Source organism: Daktulosphaira vitifoliae, unplaced genomic scaffold (genome assembly GCF_025091365.1).
Source record: "Daktulosphaira vitifoliae isolate Bord-2020 unplaced genomic scaffold, ASM2509136v1 Scaffold_2, whole genome shotgun sequence".
In the NCBI taxonomy this organism is placed as follows: domain Eukaryota; kingdom Metazoa; phylum Arthropoda; class Insecta; order Hemiptera; family Phylloxeridae; genus Daktulosphaira; species Daktulosphaira vitifoliae.
The window spans coordinates 2562019-2585892 of NW_026099573.1; the positions used below are offsets into that span (position 1 = coordinate 2562019).

General features: G+C 27.1%; 4 protein-coding genes across 4 annotated transcripts in view; 3 read left to right on the plus strand and 1 right to left on the minus strand.

The window, feature by feature from the left end:
* The first annotated feature begins 2517 nt into the window (after window positions 1–2517).
* LOC126898851 (uncharacterized) lies at window positions 2518–7171 on the plus strand. The gene is made up of 4 exons (XM_050673256.1): window positions 2518–2700; window positions 5157–5322; window positions 5944–6216; window positions 6326–7171. Exons 1-4 carry the CDS (start codon window positions 2608–2610, stop codon window positions 6352–6354), a joined length of 561 nt encoding a protein of 186 aa, XP_050529213.1. The 5' UTR covers window positions 2518–2607; the 3' UTR covers window positions 6355–7171.
* Window positions 7172–8972: 1801 nt separating this feature from the next.
* Window positions 8973–11900, minus strand: LOC126898833 (uncharacterized). Its single transcript, XM_050673233.1, has 3 exons — window positions 11419–11900; window positions 11055–11199; window positions 8973–9746 (listed from the first exon to the last, which is right to left on the minus strand). Exons 1-3 carry the CDS (start codon window positions 11781–11783, stop codon window positions 9507–9509), a joined length of 750 nt encoding a protein of 249 aa, XP_050529190.1. The 5' UTR covers window positions 11784–11900; the 3' UTR covers window positions 8973–9506.
* A 6831-nt stretch (window positions 11901–18731) lies between these two features.
* Window positions 18732–19578, plus strand: LOC126898852 (uncharacterized). The gene is made up of 3 exons (XM_050673257.1): window positions 18732–18833; window positions 18929–19021; window positions 19203–19578. Exons 1-3 carry the CDS (start codon window positions 18767–18769, stop codon window positions 19568–19570), a joined length of 528 nt encoding a protein of 175 aa, XP_050529214.1. The 5' UTR covers window positions 18732–18766; the 3' UTR covers window positions 19571–19578.
* A 1130-nt stretch (window positions 19579–20708) lies between these two features.
* LOC126900101 (uncharacterized) overlaps window positions 20709–23874 on the plus strand; it is a 7346-nt gene continuing 4180 nt past the window's right edge. Inside the window, exon 1 of the mRNA XM_050675562.1 lies at window positions 20709–20877. Within this exon, the coding sequence (XP_050531519.1) occupies window positions 20709–20877 (169 nt within the window). The remainder of the gene's footprint in view (window positions 20878–23874) is intronic.

Sequence of the window (23874 nt, forward strand, 5' to 3'; positions counted from 1 at the left end):
GATACTTCTAAAATATATTAGGATATAGAAACAGAGTTCAACAACATACTCCTCCGTGCAAAGACGGGTCTCAATAATTTTTGAATAACACATGGCTAAGCTAATCATTTAAATAATATCACCTTATAGATAGTTTACTCAAAAAATTAATAATTTTATATGGAATAAGATACAATAAAAAAATTCAGTTTTCATCACAGGAATGCAACTTAATATAACTTGATTTTTCCAAAAATGTAGTTGAACTTATGTGTGAATTTTTAGATAGCTATTTGATATCTATACATATGAGATATATATTTCAAAATAACAAAATATTTATTTCGAAATAATTAAATGTTATTTAAATTAGTCACTATTTTAAAAATGTAAAATAAGTCTAAAATAAAAAAATAATTAATAATTTTTAAAGATATATGCTATCCAAGTTGAGCTAATAGCTAAACATTACACTGTACCTTATATTCAATTAACATCTTTTGAAATTCTGCACCCCGGGTACTATGATTTACTACATCCAAGGCCCTGATTAAGAAACAATCCGTAAATCTATAATTGCCGCAGAAAAAAAAATATTGGATAATATTTTTAATAAAAAATTATTTTTAATGGCTTAAGGTTTTTCAATTCTTTCATTAAAATTTTTTATTTGATCGTTATTAATTAACAAAAATTATAAATTTTATATTTTTAATTTCATTTTTTCTAACGCAATAATAGATTAGGTAAATGCCCTTGCGGATTCCTTCTGTTTGGTATCTTGGGTATAGTAAATCATATTACCCAGAATACCTAATTTCAAAATACATTACTGGATATAAGGGATTGGCTATTAGCTAAACTTGGATACTATATATCTTTAAATATCAATTGCGTTAAAAAAATGCAACTTATGATTGATTTTTTTTTAATTAAGACTTAGATTCAAATATGTTTAAAACAGCGACCAATTTAAATAAAATAAAATTATTTTTTTACACTATTTTTGTTACTTTGATCCTTTTAATTCTATTTTTAATCTTAATAAGAGAGGGAAGGTATGACTGAGTCGATCACAAGTGTGATGCGCTCTGTCTCGAGTTTGAAACTCGGTCACGAGAGGCTTTATTTTTCGAGCAAAACATCAGTTCGGTAATTGGAGTCGCCATCCTTCTCTCCGGTGACTAACTAACCACCCGTCCCAGAATATCNAATTGGAGTCGCCATCCTTCTCTCCGGTGACTAACTAACCACCCGTCCCAGAATATCAATGATAAAGATATCTTCTCCTTTAACGGAGGGGAGGCCGCTATGGCCCTTAATGGACTTAAAAAAGCGTAAAAAAACTGTTTAGTNAGGGGAGGCCGCTATGGCCCTTAATGGACTTAAAAAAGCGTAAAAAAACTGTGGGATTAAATTTTTTTCTTATATTTCTATTTAAAATTATATCTTTATGAGCAGCTGTGATAGCTCTTATTGATGATTTAGTACAAATAATATGTCGAACTAAAAAATATGTGAATAAATCATTCGAAACGGTGTTGAGAATTAAGTTTTGAAAAATTAGTCATTTTTTCTATACAGTGTGATCAATTTGGGTACTATCCGAGAAATTAATGAAAATGATTAACTTTTATAAAGGAAAAATCATTTGGTTATTATAACTTCACAATAATATGTTTTCAAATAAGTTTTTAACTTTTTAAAAACTATTTTGAACTAGATAATATGTTATATAAACAATTTTGTTCTTATAATTTCTCTTATCCGACCAGTCACTCATGTATTGCAGCAACTTAAGTAAAATTTTTTTCTTTTATATTTCATGTTTTGCATCTTTTATATTTAACACAAGTTATTAACATACATTGATGGCAATCCGTGCGGACAATTTTTATTGATAATTATCATAAAAAATAATTCATAGCCTATTAAAACAAATATGCTACTGGCATTAAAAAACTAAACTAATTATGGAATATTATTTAAAATCCGAAATTTAAAATATTATAACGCAATAAAATCAAATAAAAATTATTAATAATTTTAATTTTAATAATTAATTTTTTTCTACATAATATTATCAAGTTAAAAATAATGGTTTCCATTTAAGAAAATTAAAATTAAGATTTTTTTTTTATCGCTAAAGAGACAAAAAAAATGACTTCACTATATATTACTATAGTTTTTCAATACCAATGATTTTTTTCTTACTAAAAATAAAAAAATTTCATTAGTTCTTTTACAACAGAAAACGAGTGCCTTTTATAAAATAAAGTATTCTGTATAATACATGTTTTTGATAATTTACGTTTTCTTAAATTCTCTGATAAATACAAGCACTTTTAGTGTCGTTATAATTAAGTGTACAAACGAGAAAACTATACAAAATAAATAGATGCTTTTTGTACAAACACTATGAAATGTCACAGGAAAAAAAATTATTATATTAAACAAACTATATTATTGCGTCATCTTAACATTTTATTAAGCGCTTATAATAATAGCAATCCTCGTAATTTCTTATAAAAAAAGAATATGTTATTCTAAATCCTTAGTTAAGATTAATACAAGTATAACAGTAAATTAATCACTAAGTTTTTTTTTTATATATTTCTGCATAAAAAAATGAAATCCAAAATTTTAGTTTTTGTTATCAACTTTTGTTATATTATTATTACACTAGCTGATACTAATAAAAAAGAAGAAAGTTTAATCACGGTAATTTTGTAATGTATATAAATTCTTTTTTTAGTAATATTCCTTACCTTAATATTTATACAACATAATATTAATATAATTTTTCAAATATTAATAAATATTCATTCTATTAATTAATTAAGGTAACTTAAGAGAAACAGGCGACTTCCATCCCTCCCTTTAGTAAATCATTAGACATAATTGGTATTTATTTATTTAATATATAAGTATTAAATATACACAGTTTTATAACCTAAATAAGTAAACTGCCGTTTAGTATTCTGTGGCGTAGATACGATTATTTATTAAGATAATAGGTCTGTGCACCATTCTCTCTTAAGACGCCTTACTGGATTGCCAGGCAAGGCGTTTGCGCTCAGCATTTGAATTAAACTGTTGGGGTTGGATTCAAGTTTCATCCAGAATCTTTTATAATATAATCTTGTCATTTCTTTAATTGTGTTGAGATGGAGGTATAAATGTAGGGCCATGTTTGTGACGTACCAGGGCGCCCCGGTTATGATTCTTAAGCAGATGTTTTGGAAACTTTGGATTGTTCTCTAGTTAGAACTTTTTGCTGGAGTCCAAATTATTATGCCATAAGACCATAGTCTTATAGGTTGGAGTAATGTTTTGTACAATATAATTTTATTTGACAAAGAAATATTTGACTTAAGTAAAGGTCTTAGTAAATGAAGTCTCGAGTTCAGTTTTTTCCTTTTTTCTTTTAAATGAGAACCCCAGGTTAACCTTCGTCAAAAATTAACCCTAGGTATTTAACATCGGTTGAATGAGGAATAATAATGTTATTAATAGTAACTAATGGGCAGTCATATTTTTTAAGAGTGAATGTAATGAAAGAAGATTTTGACTCATTTATTTTGACACGCCAGGTCTTGAACCAGAGCGAAAACATATTTAGATGTACTTGTAACTGTTGACTGGCAACTTTATGATCTAATGAAGATGATATTAAGGCCGTGTCATCAGCATAGGTACTGTTGCATCCGATAAAGGTAGATCAGAAGTTTAATAATAATAATAATGATAAAAAATAATTTTAAATCGTACTCTACTTTATTTATAAATAATTTTTTTTTTTTGTTCTTACACCCCCTAAACCTCCCCTGTATCTATGTCACTGAGTGTTGTTTTAATTGATCTTATTCAATTAAGCTAGACATTTCAGGAATAGCAAAAAACATCTTTGTTGCTATTATTTGCAGGCATAACTAGTTAAAAAATTTTGAGTTTTATCAGCGCGATTGTATCAATTATTGTGTTATAAAATTTAAAACCCTAAACATTTTTTTACTATAGTTAAAATACTTATTACTACTACTAACTCTCTTTGTCTGATTAGCCGCCTTATTATATCGCAAAACCAACCTGATTAGAGCTTCGCCCCGTTTAACGAAATTGCACAGTCTATCTATTGGACTACCGAGTACCTGCAGTGAACTCACTCTCCGGTTTCTGATGTCTGACATCTTACGCCTTCTTTCTAATATCCGAGAGTTATTATGTACATTATACAAAAATGTAAACATTTGTATTTTGAAATTTTTTGTTAGTGTCGCTACCTTTGTTATCAACGGTTGTTGATATCGCCAATCGGAAAGTATAGTAACAACTCAAATATTTTAATTTTTCTGACATTTGGAGAAATATAACGATCGACCCTAAGTAGTTGGGATTAAGTCGAAGAAAAAGAAGAAGATTTCGACAAATATAAATACAAAGACTAAATTTTAAACTAGAAAAGTACTCTCTTTCCACTACACCACTTTATTAACTATCAGTCAATGTTATGAAGTTACACTCTCGCCTGGTATAACTTTACAATCTTTTACTCGCTTTACACTCATATTTCTATATAAAATAATCAATCTGTGATTTATTACTCCTACTCTCATAAATTATATAATGTTCTTCTCTTTTTCTAAAAAAGTATTAACCACAAAAAGATCATACAATACTGCGTAATCTAAGATTCTTTATTCAGCCTCATTCTTCCCACTAAAACCATACCCTCCGTGTAATTTTTCATATCCTCGCCACTTATTACCGACATAACAATTCATATCTTTACCTATTATCGTATTCTCTTTACCAGGTATTCCTTGTATCATCTCATCCATCTCTCTCTAAAACATTTCCTTGTCTATTTCAAAAATAAATTATTTCAATAAAATTATAATTTATATTTTTGAAATAAAATTTCATCACATCCTACTCGTGGTGCATAGGCACTTACTACATTAAACAATTTTTTCTCAAAAATCAATTTTATGTCTATAATTCTGTAACTTTTCCTTACTACTTTATTTTTCATCTCCTCATCTATTAATATCCTTGCACCATTCTTTATATTGGTCTTACTATTATACAATCCAAATGTTTATATCCTTTTATAAAAGAGACATTTTACCAACAGGATTAAAATCATTATAATTTAACTAATAATTATTTTTAAGGGACTAAAATTACAGACAAGATATACAAAATTAACGGATTTATATCATCGTTGCATCGATGATACTGGGTGTAATATTAATGAATCAACATTGAAGGATGAAATTAATAGTATTGGAATATCAATTACTGATGAGGAAGCAAAAAAATTGCTATCGAGATTAAATTGTTAAGTATTTACATTGTTTTATGATAGAATAATAAATTTAAAAATAAATAATTTTGCGTGTTAGTAGGTAAAATTTAGTATATTTTGTATAAAAGTCTGCTGTAGTTTATTTTAATCGTAAATGTTAAAAATATTTTCCGTTAACTACTTCTTTTAATAGCATATAAAAATCAATGCAGGTAGTTACAAAAAAAATAAATATAAATATTCATAAATACAATGTTTAATTGATGTATTAACTTATTCTTTATATTAATTCACAAAAAAAAAAAATTTAAGCAAATGAACAGATAGTTAAATCATTCTTATCAAAAAAAATAGTATTGCTAAGTGGACTAATATATTATTAAATAAAGTTTAATTTATTTTAATTAAAAAATTATTTAACTAGAATACAATTAAAATAAACTATAGAATAATTTGAGTTAACAACAAATTATCTCTTTTTTAGAAAAATTAGATGTCTATCAATTTCATAATGAAGCAAATAATTTACTATAAAACATTATTAAATAATTTATGTCACTTTATTTACGCAGTCTCTTTTTAATAAAACCAAAGCACAGTTTTTTAACATTAAAATTAACAGAAAAAGTTGATAATTATTTTATTCATTTTAGATAAATTTGAACACAAAATTTCATTTGAACAGTTCAATACTGAAATATATAGTTTTGTTCCTGAATCACAACATAATTTTGAAAAAAATAAGGAATCCTCATTTGTCATGTTAAAAGGAATATTTATGTATTTTTCATCTGGAAATGAACAGATTACTAGATCAAAAGTTGCTGAATTAATGAAATTGATAGATGAACAAATGAACGAAACTGAACTAGATGAATTCATGAAGAACTTAGGTGCTGATAAAGAAGGCCCATTAAAATATGAAAGTAATAAAATTATAATTTATATTTTAATTATTTTTTTTTTCACAATATAAAAAATCTATCTAAAAAGTATATAATGATATTAGACATTATTCCTTATATTATGTTTCAGATTTTGTATTATATTTCAAAAAACCGTGAGGACAAGGAATGTACATAATAATTTAAATGTAACACGTTTCTTTAAAATACCTTTTAAAATCTCATTTTCCTTAAAAATTTAAATAAATAATAAGTACTGAAAAATAAATAAATTTATAAAATACATTTATATTTAATAAATGTTAATTGAATAAATAAAAAAGCACTCAAAATATCTATACTAATGAAACAGTTATTATTACGATATATTTTTCATTTCATTTTTTAACATTTGAAAAATATTTTTGGTTAAAAAAATATTTTCGTAATTATTTAAGATGGTTTTTATGACAATATAAGTTACCGAAATAACATTTTAGTGTGACTAAATAATTTTAAAACTAGTTCTGACTTAAGTTTTTGGAATTTCCAAGTCTACTTTTAAAATAAGAATAATTATAATTTAAAAATACAAGAATAAGATAATTATTGATGTATTCTAGGGAACACGGGAAATTGACATGCACTAAAGGAAAAACTAATACTGATAACTGAAATTTATTCGTACAGTCTCTAACCTAAATTAGTCATTACTTTTAGTTAAAAAAGTTTTCAAATTAAAGGAGATTAAAAACTTTAAATTTTATATCCCGTTTTTACTTTTTTAATTTTTAATAAAATAATTGCAATAATGTTATTAAATATTGTACACATAATGATATTTTTTTTTATCCAATAACTTAAGTTTAAAAACCACTAGTTATCATGATATTGGCATATACAACATTAACTCGTGCGCACCATTATCTAGTATTCCTCTATTTATTTTACATTTTTTGAAACACTAATTAAAGGTTAAAAAACTTATGTACAGAAATGGTTTCATCTATTATCCTTCTTTTGACTTCCTCAGACACAGGTAAAACTACACAAAAATTCATATCCCTTACGAAATTAGTCGAAGCGTTATAACACATGTAAAAATTTCTTCTTCAACTCATTAATTGAAAATGTTCTGGAAAGTTTTAACCTATATCAATAAAAGTTCTTTAAAGTGTACTACAATAAAAATATATATACTAAGGACAACCCAGGATAATCGGGTTGGGGAACGGTGGGGAAAGTATAGATAATATCTTATAAAATTAAAATCACTATCATAAATCAGTAGATAGTGTTTTATTTTTAGAAGGAATTATTCTAAAACATTAATTAATATCTATTTCCTTATTAATATTCAGATTAGAAGTTAAATGATTTATAAGTATAATACATGAATAGTAATTAAAGTAATAAGTAGTTATTACTAATAGTAATTAAATTCAGTAAGAAATTAATTTTGAATAATTTAGTATTGTAATTTTTGCAAAAAGAAATTATAAAATTTATAAAGTTGTTGTATTCAAGGTCATTTTTTTAATATTAGCAACTTGGTTACTCTTAACTTAATAATTATATTAAAACAATTATTTTTGGTAATTACTGGTCGATAACTTTTGGACCAGAATTTTAGAAGTTATTAACAATATAGATTATTAGAGTTGAAAAGAAGTGCTGCTATTATCACTACTAATTTCTTGGCTGTACTCTTCCTCCCGGTGTTAGGGGCTTATTTAATAGTTGAGGATCTTGGTCAAAACCAAGAATCGGAAGCTACCCGACATCTGCCCAAATGTCATCTCTATCTCCTTAAATGAGTTCTAATTACCTAGAGGAGACACAGGCAATCGTGTACGTTAGTTACAGGGGATAGATTATTAAATAAAATTGAACTATTGTTTTATGTCAACGACAAAGTAAAGTGATATTTTAGATGTTCAGTAAATATAAGTTATATGTAATGTACAATACGTCTGACCTGAATCCTAGTACAGTCGGTTAGTAGGTATATCCAAGTGAGACGGAGTTGGTTGGCTATGATGTCAATTGACGATAGACAGGTCGTTGAATAAAACAAGTTAAATTATAAATAATATAAATAAGACAAAAGTAATAGTATTGAAAACTATGTCTACAACGGCCACTCAAACACAACTGCCCTTTGTTAGTTCGACTTCAGTAGCTCCGGGTTACAGACGAGTAGGATTGTCACATCAGTGTCTTCCTCTATGCTAATTAATATGTATTACGAATTAAGTAAATGGAAATAAAACGTGTGTAATATAAGTGGTAAGAACATAGTAATAAATGTTCTTACACCGACTAGGTATATAAATAATATCTACCAAAGTACTGGTTCAAAAGTTGTTATCGACCAGACATTTTCTTAATTTAATAATTCTCTATTTTATAAGTTAGTTATCATTTAACAAAATAATGTTAACTTCTTTGTAAGATATAAAGAACCATTTAAAAAAAAACTTAAAAATTAATAAATCTAGAAATATATAAAATTTAAAAATACCAGAAAGAATTTTTTTATTATGATTTTTATTTTAAGAGAAAAAGGATGAAAAAAAGTAGTTTTTTTTTAAAAAATAAAAAGGAAGCAGTCCCCTTCTTTTTAATACACATATTGGATTAACAATGAAAGTTCCAAAAATTCTCCCTCAAAATATTAATAACTAACACTTAAATAATATTTAAATTTTTTTTTGTAAAAGGTGAGTTATGCGTCGTAATTAACTCCTCCTTCTTATAGTACTATTCTGTTTGACGAAAGTTAGACTAATTTATTAAAAAAAAACACATCATAGTAAAATAAATTCTTTCACGTGTTCGCATCCATGCTATCAATACTTGAAATTTTATTTTTGATAAAAAAAAAAACAAATTAAACGCCTTGCACAACGGCATCGATTTGATCTATAAAAACTTATTTTTAAAAGATTTTCTTAACTTTTACTCTATAAAGGTCATTAAGGCGAATTAAAACCACTGTAATAAAAATAATTTTTAAAAAATGAGAAATTTTATACATTTTGAACAAACTATTTAAAAAATTTTTTTTTTTAAATAATTATAATCTAGATGTTAAAAATTGATTTTAGGCTTAACAATATAAGGAAAATTATTCTCTCATTAACTCTTAGCTATTATAACAGGTAAGAATCAATTTTTGTAGTGAACACAGCAATATTTTTAGATAAAAAGTTTTTAATATACTAAATTCGATTTTTAATTAATTAGTTATAAAATATTAACTTAATTTTTCATCTCTATTTTTGTATAAATTATATTAAATACTTTCTTTTAGTAAAATTTTTAATCATTTAAAGAAAATAAAATGTGACTGGTAATAAAACCCATAAAATTGTATTTAACCATGACATGATGATCGATGTTGTTAACCAATTCCATGTATTTATAATGTCATTTCGAGGATTTGGTCTATGTTGTCTGATCAGTTCGAGGGTCGCTTCATGTGAGGGTGGTTGAAGGTAATCCAAAAAATCATAAATCGTTTCACACGATAATCTGTTTGATATCAAATCTACCATTTTTCCAGTTGGCTAAAACAGAAAAACATTATATTAAGAAAACAACATTTGTCACAATACCGAATATTTTGCAATACATTTAATACACTGACACTCTCTTTGTCTGATTAGCCGCCTTATTATATCGCAAAACCAACCTGATTAGAGCTTCGCCCCGTTTAACGAAATTGCACAGTCTATCTATTGGACTACCGAGTACCTGCAGTGAACTCACTCTCCGGTTTCTGATGTCTGACATCTTACGCCTTCTTTCTAATATCCGAGAGTTATTATGTACATTATACAAAAATGTAAACATTTGTATTTTGAAATTTTTTGTTAGTGTCGCTACCTTTGTTATCAGCGGTAGGCTATTGTTATTTTTTTATGTAAATATAGTTTTGACCCATATAGTTTTAACGTTAACTGTGTTAATTTATTTAAATGGTAGTGTTCTTCATATCTTTTGACACGTATAGTAATGACATGTCACATTTCAGTATAAGATCGCTAGGTTGGTAGGCTGAAAATTACAGAGCCACCAGATATCATACGAATTTTTTTATTCAATTAGTGATTAGATTTCAAGGTTTTCATTTTAACTAGTATGAATAGATATCGCCAATCGGAAAGTATAGTAACACAACTCAAATATTTTAATTTTTCTGATATTTGGGCAAATATAATGACCGACCCTAAGTAGTTGGGATTAAGTCGAAGAAAAAGAAGAAGATTTTGACAAATATAAATAAAAACACTAAATTTTAAACTAGAAAAATTTCATTATAGGTATAATATATTTCACCGGAGAATATTATGATAATTTAATTTGTTATTGATTAGTTAACATTTATTTAATCTGTTTTGTAAAATTAATTTTTTTCGAGTATTGTCTGTAAATTGCTGATAGGTATTGGTGATCTTTACAAAATTCAATATCAACCCGATACAATTAAATTTCACTGCTTTTAACGAAAAATAATATTAATTATTGTGTTTATATAACTTTAATGATATACACAGAATTTTATTCCTGAATAGGCGGTTAAGAAAATTATAGCCTTCACCACAATTTAAATATACTGTTTATGCAACACATACATTTTTAAGAGAGAGGGCTAATAAATCCTCCATTATCACCTACATAAGTACATTAAGAGAGTATTAGGATGGTTCAACTTTTAATTTGGAATTTTAATTGTCCACAAAGTTGCTTTTGTTTATAAACATTTTACAAGGTTTTTTTGCATTTTTGGTGAATTACTACTTGAGTAATCAATTTTTGTTTAGAATCCTCTTTTTATCAAAGTTAATAACAATAAATAATCGAAAAATAGTTACCAGTAAAAAGCTATTAACTCGATGTACATATTGTTGACAAGTCGAAATATATCCATTTGTTAATATAATTGATGCTATCATTGTGTTTACAGCCATCAAAATCGAAAAAATGACTAACCCTATCTTGGATTTCGATACCTGTGAACTAAAATAACGGCATTAGATTCATTTAATTAATAAAACATTTGTCTCTTAAACATAAAGTCACTGTTTTATGATTCATTGAATTTATTAGATATTTCAGTGGTATAAAAAAACTGTCTATGTAATTTCTTGTAACTTAAATTGTATTAAGATTATTGATTCTGAAGAAAGGTTAAAATTTTCAGATTCAAAATCAAGTCCGTCTAGAAGCTTAGCTAACCTTTTTCTAGTGATGTCATCATCAGTCATAGTCGGAGCTTGATCGTAAGACCGCCGTCGTTGACGTGCCGTACCAACCGAACATAAGATACCCAGTCCATAAGCAATGCATGCTAAGGCCGCAAAACTCGCGGATACGGTCAATGAGTACCACACATATCGGCAACGATACAGTTGGCCTCCGACAAAAACCCCACCGGCAAAACTGGTACCAAATAATATACACTTACAATCGTGCACGGCACAGTCTGCATCGAATTCAAAGTACCAATATGACCAGACAACTAAAAAACACACTGAGGCTAAAACGGCTGTACTGAAAACCGAAGAACACAGACCTAACTTAATGGCCGCGACGGTTTTCATTTTGACCGCTGTGTTAATTAATTATTGGACGGCAGCGACCGAATAGCGACACTACTACCGTCCATACTGTCGTTAGCTGTTCGATTATGTGACTAGATTGTTTTGAACTTCTCTAACTTATTAAAATAATCGTATTTACCTGTTGTGTACAAACGTTGTATTTAGATAACGTGCGTGAGACAACAAAATTCATTACTACGATATTATTATTTCTTATCTTTGAACAATTCAAGCAACCATTGATGTCACAAACTTATTAATACTGTACAAATATTGCATAACGAATAAACATGAACTCAAGTTATCCAAAGTGTTAAGTAGTATCTGTGTGACTCATAGTTTCTATTGCCCTATTCGATTCAGCAGATTATTACTTGTACAAAAGTAGTGTTACATTAAACTATTTATATAAAGATTACAAATTGAATTAAATATTATAGATTTAATTACCAAGATATATGTTCCATATGTTTTTTTTATGTACTTTCTATTTATATATTTTAAAAATTCATAAATTACTTAACTTTTTAGATTAGTAAAAATAATGCAATATATTTTTAAGATATTTGTCAATTTAACCCGAGATGCAGAAATATTTATAATAAAACAACGATATTAAAATGGATAAAGAGGTTTGTTTATAACAAAAAAACTGTGTACGGTTTTAGCACACATATTGCATAGCACATAACCGACCGATTCGAAACTATCAAATATTTTATGCTTGTAAAATGGATAAAAAAAGGGTATACAATTTTATACTTTGAATATAAAATAAATTATACATGAGTAAATATAGTAAATATAAAGTTTAAACTAACTAAAAATCCAAAAACACCGTAAGACATTTATACTGATGCATACAATTTTGAAACTATGTTCGTGTTACAGAGCACCCATCAATTTTAAAAACATCGTCATTTTTAATTAAGGAAACATACGTTATTTGAGAGTAAGGGCAGAGCGAAGTTTGCCGAGAGATTTCCATAAAACTTTATGTGACCACTGCTGTTGATACTGTTACTTGAGTGTATTATTCGTTTATTTTAATCTTATCAGTCATGGTTCTTAAGAATATACATAGCCCATTTTTATAAATGCATTTATAACGGCCATTACTTGAGGGAGAAAGAGAAAGTTGTATGCCTATGATTGGACCGACAAATAATAAGGGGAAAAAATTGAAATCCACCCTCGCCGCTTAGTGTATGATTTATGAAGAAAATCGTATAATCCATGAGGATCAAGAGCTGCGCATCTGATATCCGTAAAAATATATACAATAAAAACAGTGACTCAAGTAGGATATTCATCGGTCGAGCGCAGTTTGTTTTGACGTGTCCCTGGGGGAGAAATAGAAAAAACAATAGAAAATTATAATAATAATAATGGCCTAAACGCGTTAAATAAACGCAAGACATATCGTTTTATGCGTTCCCCTTCCAAATGATAGGTATTCTGTTACCATGTTATCCGATTGGTCTGAAACGAATTGCACCCCATCATGGTTGCAGTAATTGTTGTATATTTAATTTGTGTACTCGTTCTTATAGCAATAAACTATTCTATACATAATGCAAATTAATCGTTTCACCCACCCGCAATGTTTTGATAACTATATAAATTAAGACTAATTTTATATACGAATAAAAAAAAAAAGTACATTTTTACTCAATGTTAAAAGGTTTATTCGAATTTTTGAAATTCTAAACCGATAAAATATTATCATTTAAAAAATTTCCTTGGATACCTTTTCTAATTATTGCCAATTATCTAGTATAACATTAATTATTTACGTCAAAAAACATTTTTTTTTTTTTAATTGTATTATAAATATATCATAAATATCACCTTAACACAATTACAAATGGTGTTCTGATGTAATTTTGTATTTTCATCATGGATCGTTAATTTATTAGTAAAAAAGATGAATTTTTATTTAATAGAAGTTTGGTGTTATGTTTAATTTGATTTAAAACTATAATAAATAAAAGATATTAAGGTTATTTTTATAATAATCTAATTTACATGTAGCAAATGTCAAGTTACCAACACAAACAGTTTATGTTATGCAGAAATTATTAAAGGTATAATATGAAATATCTACATTAAAATAAGTTACAAAGACATCAGTCTATTTTAAAAATTATAAATAAATATGACAAATTTATTGACTATAATGGATAGAAATATTGCATAAAATATTAATTTTTAAATTATAAATTAATATTTTTACTCTTTTTAAAAACACAATTGTGCAGAGATATTTTTATCAATTTATTTAAATTATATAATATTAGTATCATTCATAATAATACAAATTAACGATACCATTATTACATCTAATGCACTAGATAGAAAATTTCATATGAAATTTCAAAAGAAATTATCGTATTCTACAAGAATTCCTATTGGAATAACCTTATAAATCATCACCTTAATGGGCATAGATTATACGGAATTTATATTAGTGATGGGTTTACCTCATATTATTCCAAGATTATAAACTTCTTTTTTTACCATAGCTTATAATCTTGTTTGTATACGATTACTGAATAAACTACGACTTGTTATAATTTTTTTATTCATTGTTAAACCCATTGACATCTTTACCTTAATGTATATTATTTGATACCCATGTTTTGATAAATGCTCCTAATATCTAATCTATTTATAGATATTCATTGATAATTATATTATTAAAACGACTATCAACAAAATTTTCATTATTATTGTTGTATTACCGTGTAAACTGTTTAATGTAATGTTATCTTTGTGTTTATTGCGCCTCGGAGGTCTTTGACTAATCGTTTGGGATGGACCTTTTTCATGACTGCACGATTAGTAACAATAGGAACACATGCAATCACGTAAACGATGGCTTTCTTTTATATAATTTTTGTTGGTTTTTATTGCTCTTAGATGTCATAATATGAAAAATGTTAGTGTAAATAGTACAATGTTTATCTTCTCATAATAATTTTAGATATACAGAGTGTTCAGTAAGTCAGGAAATCCTGTATATTGATTGTAATGTAATAATCGTAATTATTAAGAAAGATTTGAGTGCACATAATTTTGGAAAATATGAGATTTTTAAAATTTATATCTATAGTGTAGTGGTTTATTAAGAATACAACTACCAAATTTTTGGTAAAATAATGATTTATTTCATAAAAATAAATTAAATTTTAGTCCGTATATTTTTATGAACGATAGAAATATCAAGTTTAATGTGTGTATATGTAAATATTTTAATCAAAACAACAATCGACGGAAGCTATAACACATTCATAGGATTCATCTAGTTAACAAGCCATAAAAGGTGTAGGAGAAACCGGGTTCAGCTGTTATATTTTTTTTATATTTGTAGGCTTATTTCGTAAAATAATTATGATTCAAAATAATATTTTTTTCTTTTATAATACAATTTTATGCTCATTGTAATAACCACGTAATTAAAAAAAAGTATTTATATCATGTTTAGTTGTGAAACTATATTTGTATGTAACTGTCACCACTTTTTCTCAGTTCTCACTGGACCAATTTTACTGAACGATATATCAAAAGATCAATAGCCGTCGAAAACACTACTTTTGAAAATTGAAAAAATTACATCTTTCCCTGTAAATGATAGAAGGAAAACTTAAAAAAAATACGATTTTTAAAATATTAAAAAATGATATACAGAGTGGCCCACCACTCACTGACAACTTAAATAACTTTTGATTCAGTTAATATTTTTAGTTGATTTTTTTTTTTAATAATAGTTATACGTTAGGTCTATAGCTATATCTCAATAATTAATATTTTTACATTTTATTTAAAATTTAAAAATAATTAATATTTTTAATAAAATGTAAAAAAATTAATTATTGAGATATAGCTATAGACCTAACGTATAACTATTATTAAAAAAAAAAATCAACTAAAAATATTAACTGAATCAAAAGTTATTTAAGTTGTCAGTGAGTGGTGGGCCACTCTGTATAATAATGTACTATGTATAATGACTATTAACCTATTACATATTATCTAAAAACTCATCACAGGGGGGTCGCGGCACAGTGGTGACGTGGCATAGATGGATCAAGTATAATAATATCTCACAGTGATTAAAATCATTATCAAAAAAAAACGCTTCGATGCAAATCTTTAGATAGTGTTTAATTTTAAAAAATTGCTGTATTATTCCAAAAGCTACATGATCTGCTAGTTCCTTATTAATATCCTGATTAAGATAAAGTATGTCAAATGAAAAAGAGATTATTAAAAAAAATTATTTCTCATAAAAAATTGTATTGATCCATATATTTTTCAAAAAGTTATAGCACTTTAAAGTAAAAAATGTAAATTATAAAATCAAGAATTTTTACACAAAAATAGCATTAGGTAGCCGTTTTCACCATGAAGACAAGTCCAGAGGTCAATTTTTTTTTTTTTAAATTAAAGTATATTACATAAGCTTCAATTTAAGATATATTTAAAAGTGTCAGACCTTCCGAAACATTTTCAAAAGTTAGGTTGTAAAAGTTAATTTTTTGTGAAAAAGTTGTCATTTTAAAACCTCTCCTGTGGGCAGATAAAGGGTCAAATTTACAAAAAAAATATACCAAATGTTAGGTAAAGACATCAAGCATCTATAAAAAAAAATTATATTGATATGTTCATTTTTAAAAAAGTTACGGTAGTTTTTAGTAAAAAAAATTGAAAATATTTCGAAAATTAGCGATTTTTAAATTTGTAATTTTTTTGGAGGTTTCCCCCATTTATGGGGAACGAGAGAAATTTTTTCAATTTTTAAGGGTAATGTCTTCGACTAGATACAATTTGTGATCTTTTGACGTATCGTTGAAAGAAATCCGTTCGGTGGGAGCTGAGAAAAAGTGGTAACAGACACACAAAAAAAAAAATAAATAAATAAATAATCACATCTTAGTAAAACCAATACCTTCTCAGCTTCGCATCGAAGCTAAAAATTGCCGTCGCTAGGTTCTGATGGCCTCTGTGACTCTTGACCCAAAACCTCCACATAGTGAAAAAATATTATTACATTAATGAAAACCCAAAAATGTGATAGCTGCTGCTTCAATAATAATTAAAGAAAGACCTAGATAACAACAGAAAATGTGTCTTTTCATTTATAAATCTAATGGCCTCTATTATAACTTCATAGAAACATTTTGAAAGTATTTTACGTTTACGTTACATTTTACCCCTTGTTACATTTAAACCCAGTTTTCACTAGTCAGAGTACAAAAAAAGGATATTTTATATAGTATTTTTAAATATTCTAAAGTATATAAAATTATCGATCTTACATACTGAACAGTATCTTTGTGAACATTTTGATAATAGATATCACCTATCATCATGCACTTTGTATTGTATAACAAAGAATTTTATAAATTCTAAGTAATTCTAGTAATTCTTCTCAATGATGACTGTATTATCTTAAGAATGAGTGTTAGTAAAAATTTCTATCATAGAAGTTTATATCCTTAAGTGTATTTTTAAAACAATAATAATGGAATTGAGAATATTTGTTGTTTTGAATATAAAATAGAGTAGCCATTATAATAAAATATTCTAACAAAAAAATGTTGATTATTTTTATAATTATTGTTTTATTGTCCTGTTTGCTGTGAATAAAACATGAAGACCCTTTCTAGTAAACACATATTAGCAGTGCATTAGTTAACCAATGATTAATGTGTTATAATATCTTAGGTTTATCTATCATCGCCAAGTAAGTATACCGCACACGATTAAGGCCTTTTGACACAATATTTCATATATAAACTCCACAGCCGACACCTCCTCTTAAGTCTGTATATCACTTTAACGTGCCAGCAGTCACATTGTCGGCAATGACAACAATAATTATTACGATTAAGTATGTGCCGGTTACCATAGTTTTTTATTTACCATCGACGCCTAACGACAAACCTCAGTTGTTGCGTCAAAATACACACAACATAATAATATATTATAATAATAATTCCACATTATTTTACACAAGAGAGAAATGTGTATCTTAACAGTTTACTGCAGTCAGTTCGGAAATCCACCTCGTATAGATTATTATACAGTACAGTATCGCAGTAGGTGGCCGTTAACGGCGACCACCGGCTTCACGCGTCTTAAATCATCTTCTACCGTCGTATGTAATAAAATAAATATCAGAGTAGTTGTATATTTTTATTAATAAAATATAGTATACACACATACGGGTATACATTTTACATTACGTTAAAGAAAAAAATAGGACGGGCGGGTTTATCGACTTCAGACAGCGCAGCTCACGACGAAAAATGGTATCGTCTTGTTGTAGGTACTATTAACTAATAAAGAAACCCACCCACGGTGCACCTTCCATGCAGAGAGTTTTCATTAGCGCGAAAAAAGGATATTAGGTTCATTATAATTGTGATTTATGAATTGTAATCGTATGTGATCAGAATTATGTTAGTAAACACACATCATATCAATAAAATTACAGGTAGTCACTGAAGAAATAAAAATTCATTTCTCATTTTACAAATTTCATCGTTAAATATTTATTAGATTACAAAACTATGTCATAGATATTTACGATGTTGTAATTGTTTTAGTGTTGTAAAATTTCAATGTTAAAAATTGTAATGTTGTATAATTTATTACTCGGAATAATTGCCAGAAATTTCTTCAAAAATGTCCAGAACTTTCTAAAAAGTTAAACCTTTTCTTTATTTAATCATTTCTAAATTAAATTTTAAATAACTGAATAACTTTCAAGCATATCAAGGTACAAAACTTAACGGCTAATACTATTAGCCGTATAGTATAATACCTAACAACACATTCGTAGAGTAACTAATCAATTAATAAACAATAGTCAAATGATTATTCAAATGATTTTCGGAGATTCTTATATAGAAAATAAAGACAATTAATTTTATATATTGTAGCTTATTTGTTCAACGTTATTGTGTTAGTTAGAAATGAATAGTGCAGTTACTATGGTCGTTTTAATTTCTACAACCATCCGCCGGATCATAGGTGAGCCCAGTAAGTAATTTTTGGGTCTATCACTTAACAGTTAAACAATCCATAAATTCTAAATAAATATTACTTTGATATGAAATTGCATTTGTTTTCCGTAGTAATGTGTTCTCCTGTGGATTCTATCGATTCGGCAATAGTTAACTTGCCAGCTGAAGGCGAAGGAAACTATCGTGACCCAACGGATATATTAGGTACCGATTTTTTATTAACTATACAGGGTGTTCAGTAACCCGTTTCCTGACTTACTGAACACCCTGTATAATTACAAAGGCCTCGTTGTTAACTTACATTGCATATTAAACAATTACTCAGAATTCGTATGCTTCGAAGAAATTATTATTCTTGTATAATCATGTTTGTGAAAATTCGCAGGTACCAAGTTTACAGCAGACAATACCGTTCATTTGTGCGATACGCAGCTGTTCATGTATGCTGAAGAGCTTACAAAAGTCAAGTTTACATCTCGCGGGACGAAGCTTTGTAACGACGTATGCGTTCAATACCGAAAAAACATGGAGTTCCATGGTGACATTGAGATTCAGTTGATACAGAGTTACTGTAGTTACATCGGTTCGGAAGATAGCAATGAAAAAATTGGATTGGAGAAGACTTGCGCATGTCCGTACAATGTTCGGTGCAAACAGCGAGCTGAAGTGATAACATACACTTTCCAGTCAAACTGCGCTGGGTTTTTACGAGTAGCAGTGTTTGAAAGCAAATTTCACCGGTTTGTCACCTGATCGCGTGAAAAAACAATTGAACTGTTAAAATATTATTTGTTTAATTTACTCAATTGATCAACGCCGACGGTTTTCTCTTCGACTAAAAGTGTACCTATGCTTATTGCACTTTAAAGTTTTAGATACCTAAAATAATTTGGAGTGGTTATATTCTATTTTAATATTACATTTTGGATTCTATAATTACATCAAGAAAGTTAAGGTTTTTATCTTTACAACCGAATAGTTTTAAATACAAGAACACAAAAGTTTATATGTTTATTAATTAATCGTTGATAGTTTTTTTATCGAAACTTCATAAAATTTTAAATTATACAGTATAAGTTTATTTTGAAATTGTTCACATAGAAAGAATTGTTTTCTATTTACATTGTTTTGTTAAATAGAAGTATTTTACTTTTTGTACTGAGATTACAATTGTATTATTTATAAAATTTTAAATAATAGATCTGAAGTATCTAGAACTGATGGGGTCAAAGTGACATTCTGAGAATATATAAAGTATAATTGAGTAGTCAAATAACTACTCTTTTGAGTAGATTAAACGTAACAGTGAATTTTTTTAATCCAAGTGTTATTTATCACTGATTTCTTAATTTTTAAATTAAATTCGAAATCAAATTTTTGTCACTTAAACACCTTTAATTCTCGTGGTGTCTTATATGTTCTAATATCTTATTATATAACATAACAAGGAAAAAAATTCTTTTTGGGATGATTACTTAGCGTGTTCCGCTTTTCAAAATTTTTTTTTTTAACGAAAGTACTCGGTCACGAGATTCCGGGAAAATTATTTATGAACATTTTTGCTACTCACCCGTGTGAATTTGTAAAAAATGGATTTTTAACTCAATTTTTCTCTTTAATTCATATTTAATACATGTTATAGTTTTCATATATGAATTGATTGGGTTAGGCATTAACTATCTTTTAGTTTTGATATTATGTTTGTTATTTTTATAAATTATGTTTAGTTTATTTAAGTATAGAGATACTTTCTGTCGATTTCTTTCAACTATGTATATAATACAAAATTTTTTGATATATTTTATCAAGTTTATTGTTGTAAGTATCTTTTATTTTAACTTTGGCTTTATGATTATAAAGCCAAAGTTATGATTATTAGCTTCCTTTTCAAATGTATGAATGGATTGGACATGTATTGAGACATGGTGGGTTGCTAGGATTGATTATAGAAGGCTGCGTGGAAGGAAAAAATGCTAGGGGAAGACCACGAATGGAATATATGCAACAAATAATAGAGGACCAAGGATGTACTTCTTATGAAGAGACAAAAAGGAAAGCAAGTAACAGGGAAGAGTGGAGAATTGCTACAAACCAATCTCAGGATTGAATACTGAAGAAGAATTTCAAATGTACTTTTTTAGCTTTGAACTTATTTTTTTTAGGTATACAAAGAGTTTATATTAAGATATGATTTTTCATTTGCAATATATTTTTTATATTTTATTTAGGAATGTTTGATGAATTATACATAAATTTTAGGACGGTTATAAGTATATAATATTGTATATTCAATATCAGAATAGTACAGTATTATTAATCGTATTTATCTCATATAAGTCAATGATTTTATCGTAAAAATTGGAATCCATCTATGACAGCTAAGTTGTCCTACGTCAAATCACTTGTAACTGTTTTATAATATTATTATAATACAATTATTATAATTAGAATATTAATAATGATTGTGTATACCAGGGGCGTATTTTAGGGGGATATGGACAATTGCTCCTCTTAAACTAGCTGTATCAATAATTTTTTAGGTAAATGCTGAGAAATATAGACATAATGACCCTTTTAGCTTCGATGCGAAGCTGAGATTTACTATGATATGTTTTTTTTTTTTGTGTCTGTTACTACTTTTTCTCAGCTCTCAACGAACGGATTTCTTTCAACGATACGTCAAAAGATCACAAATCGTATCTAGTCGAAGACATTACCTTTAAAAATTGAAAAAATTTCCCTCGTTCCCCCTAAATGGAGGAAACCTCCAAAAAAATTACAAATTTAAAAATCGCTAATTTTCGAAATTTTTTTAATTTTTTTTACTAAAAACTGCCGTAACTTTTTCAAAAATGAACATGTCAATATAATTTTTTTTTTATAGATGCTTGATGTCTTTACCTATCATTTAGTAAATTTTTTTTGTAAATTTGACCCTTTATCTGCCCACAGGGGGGATTTAAAATGACAACTTTTTCACAAAAAATTAACTTTTTCAACTTAACTTTTGAAAGTGTTCCGGAAGGTCTGACAATTTTATATATATCTTAAATTAAAGCTAATGTAATGTACTTTAATTTGAAAAAAAAAAAATTGACCTCTGGACTTGTCTTCATGGTGAAAACGGCTACCAAATGCTTTTTTTATGTGAAAATTCTCGATTTTATAATTTACATTTTTTAATTTAAAGTGCTATAACTTTTTGAAAAATATATGGATCAATACAATTTTTTATGAGAAATAATATTTTTTATTTATCTCTTTTTCATTTGACATACTTTATCTTAATCGAGATATTAATAAGGAACCAGCAGATCATGTAGCTTTTGGAATAATACACCAATTTTTTAAAATTAAACACTACCTAAAGATTTACATCGAAGCGTTTTTTTTTTTGATAGTGATTTTAATCACTGTCAGATATTATTATACTTGATCCAACTATGCCAAATCACCACTGTGCTGCGACCCCCCTGTGCTGGGTTTTTTTTTATAAATACTTTGATCTAAAATAAATTCCATAACATATCTACTTAAGTAAAACAAGTTAATTACCTTCCTAAAATAATATCTAAATATACCCAAGGGGAATATCTTATAACAAACGCGAACTTTATTCCAAATACATTTTACTCTCTCATATTCTCTTTTTAAATTTTCCTGATTTTAATAATAAAATTTATAATATATTTTTTATACTGATTCTAGTGTTTGATATTTTTCTTGCAAAGGACTTATCGTGTCCTGCATAGCCGAGTACTCCTACCGGAATCAGTGGCCTACTTGCGAAAATGACTTAAAGAAATTTACCGCCGAAGACGTGTGAGGCTAGTAGGGTCACAGTTAGGCGAAGTCTTGTATTATTGACATAATATCTTATAAAAATAGCAATTAATTAACAAATATTATCTACTTGAAAAAAACAGTTTATTAGCATTAGTAATTATCAAGATTATTGTAATAAATGGTTTATAAGAGTAGATATTAGGAGTAACTTTTGAAAGTTAAACACGAAAATATTATAATTTTTTTGACGTTTTTTTTACTTTTTTTTCTTAAAACTACCAAACTTAAAACTTTTTCAAAAATTAACAAATTAACAAAACTTTTGTTATATTGAAACCTTAGATATTTTTTTTTCATTCGATAAAATTTATTTGAAAATATAACACTTTACCTGCTCACAGGGGAAGATTTAAAATAGCAACTTTTTTACAAAAACTAGCTTTTTCAACTTAACTTATAAAAATATTCCGGAAATACTGCGTCCTTTAAACATATGTCAAATTAAAGCTTATAATAAATACTATAAGTTCAAAAAAAAAAACAAATTTGTCCCTACTACATTTCTTCTATAGGAAAATGGCCGTCGAATTTAATGAAACTTATATATTTTATGTAAAAATCATTGTTTAACATGAAATATTTTAATACTTATTACTGTCATAACTTTTTGAAAAATGAACAAATTAAAATAACTTTTTTTCTATATTGAAATCTTAGATATTTCCCTTTCATTTGAAACAATTTTTTTGAAAATCTGGCTCTAAACCTGTCCGCTGGGGGAATTCAACAAAAAAATTTTTACACACAAGTGAAGCTTTTTTAATTTTTGAAATTGTTCCGGTAATATTGACACTTTTATTTAATATTAAATTAAAGCTTATATTATTACTTCGAATAAAGTTCATAAGACATAAGAAGTTAAACTTATTTAAATTTTTTTGCTTTTTTAAAGTCAAAAAAGTAACTTTAAAATTTGAATTAGCTTAAATTGCCAATTTTATTAATAGGCGAAAGCGACGAACAGTTGCCGAAACGGTAACCCTTGTGTCTTTTACGGTTAGGGTACCAGGATCGAATCCGCCAGTGGCAATTAATATTTTGTATTTTTAAGTTAAAAAATGTTCAAATAATTTAATTTTTATATCATTTATTGAAGTAAATGAATAACTTCAATAAATATCAAGGATCCCATGATGTGTGTTTGTGGGGGCGCCTCACTTGCGCCTCCTCCGGCGCCTCACTTATAATCTCCCCGGCGCCTCACTTATAAT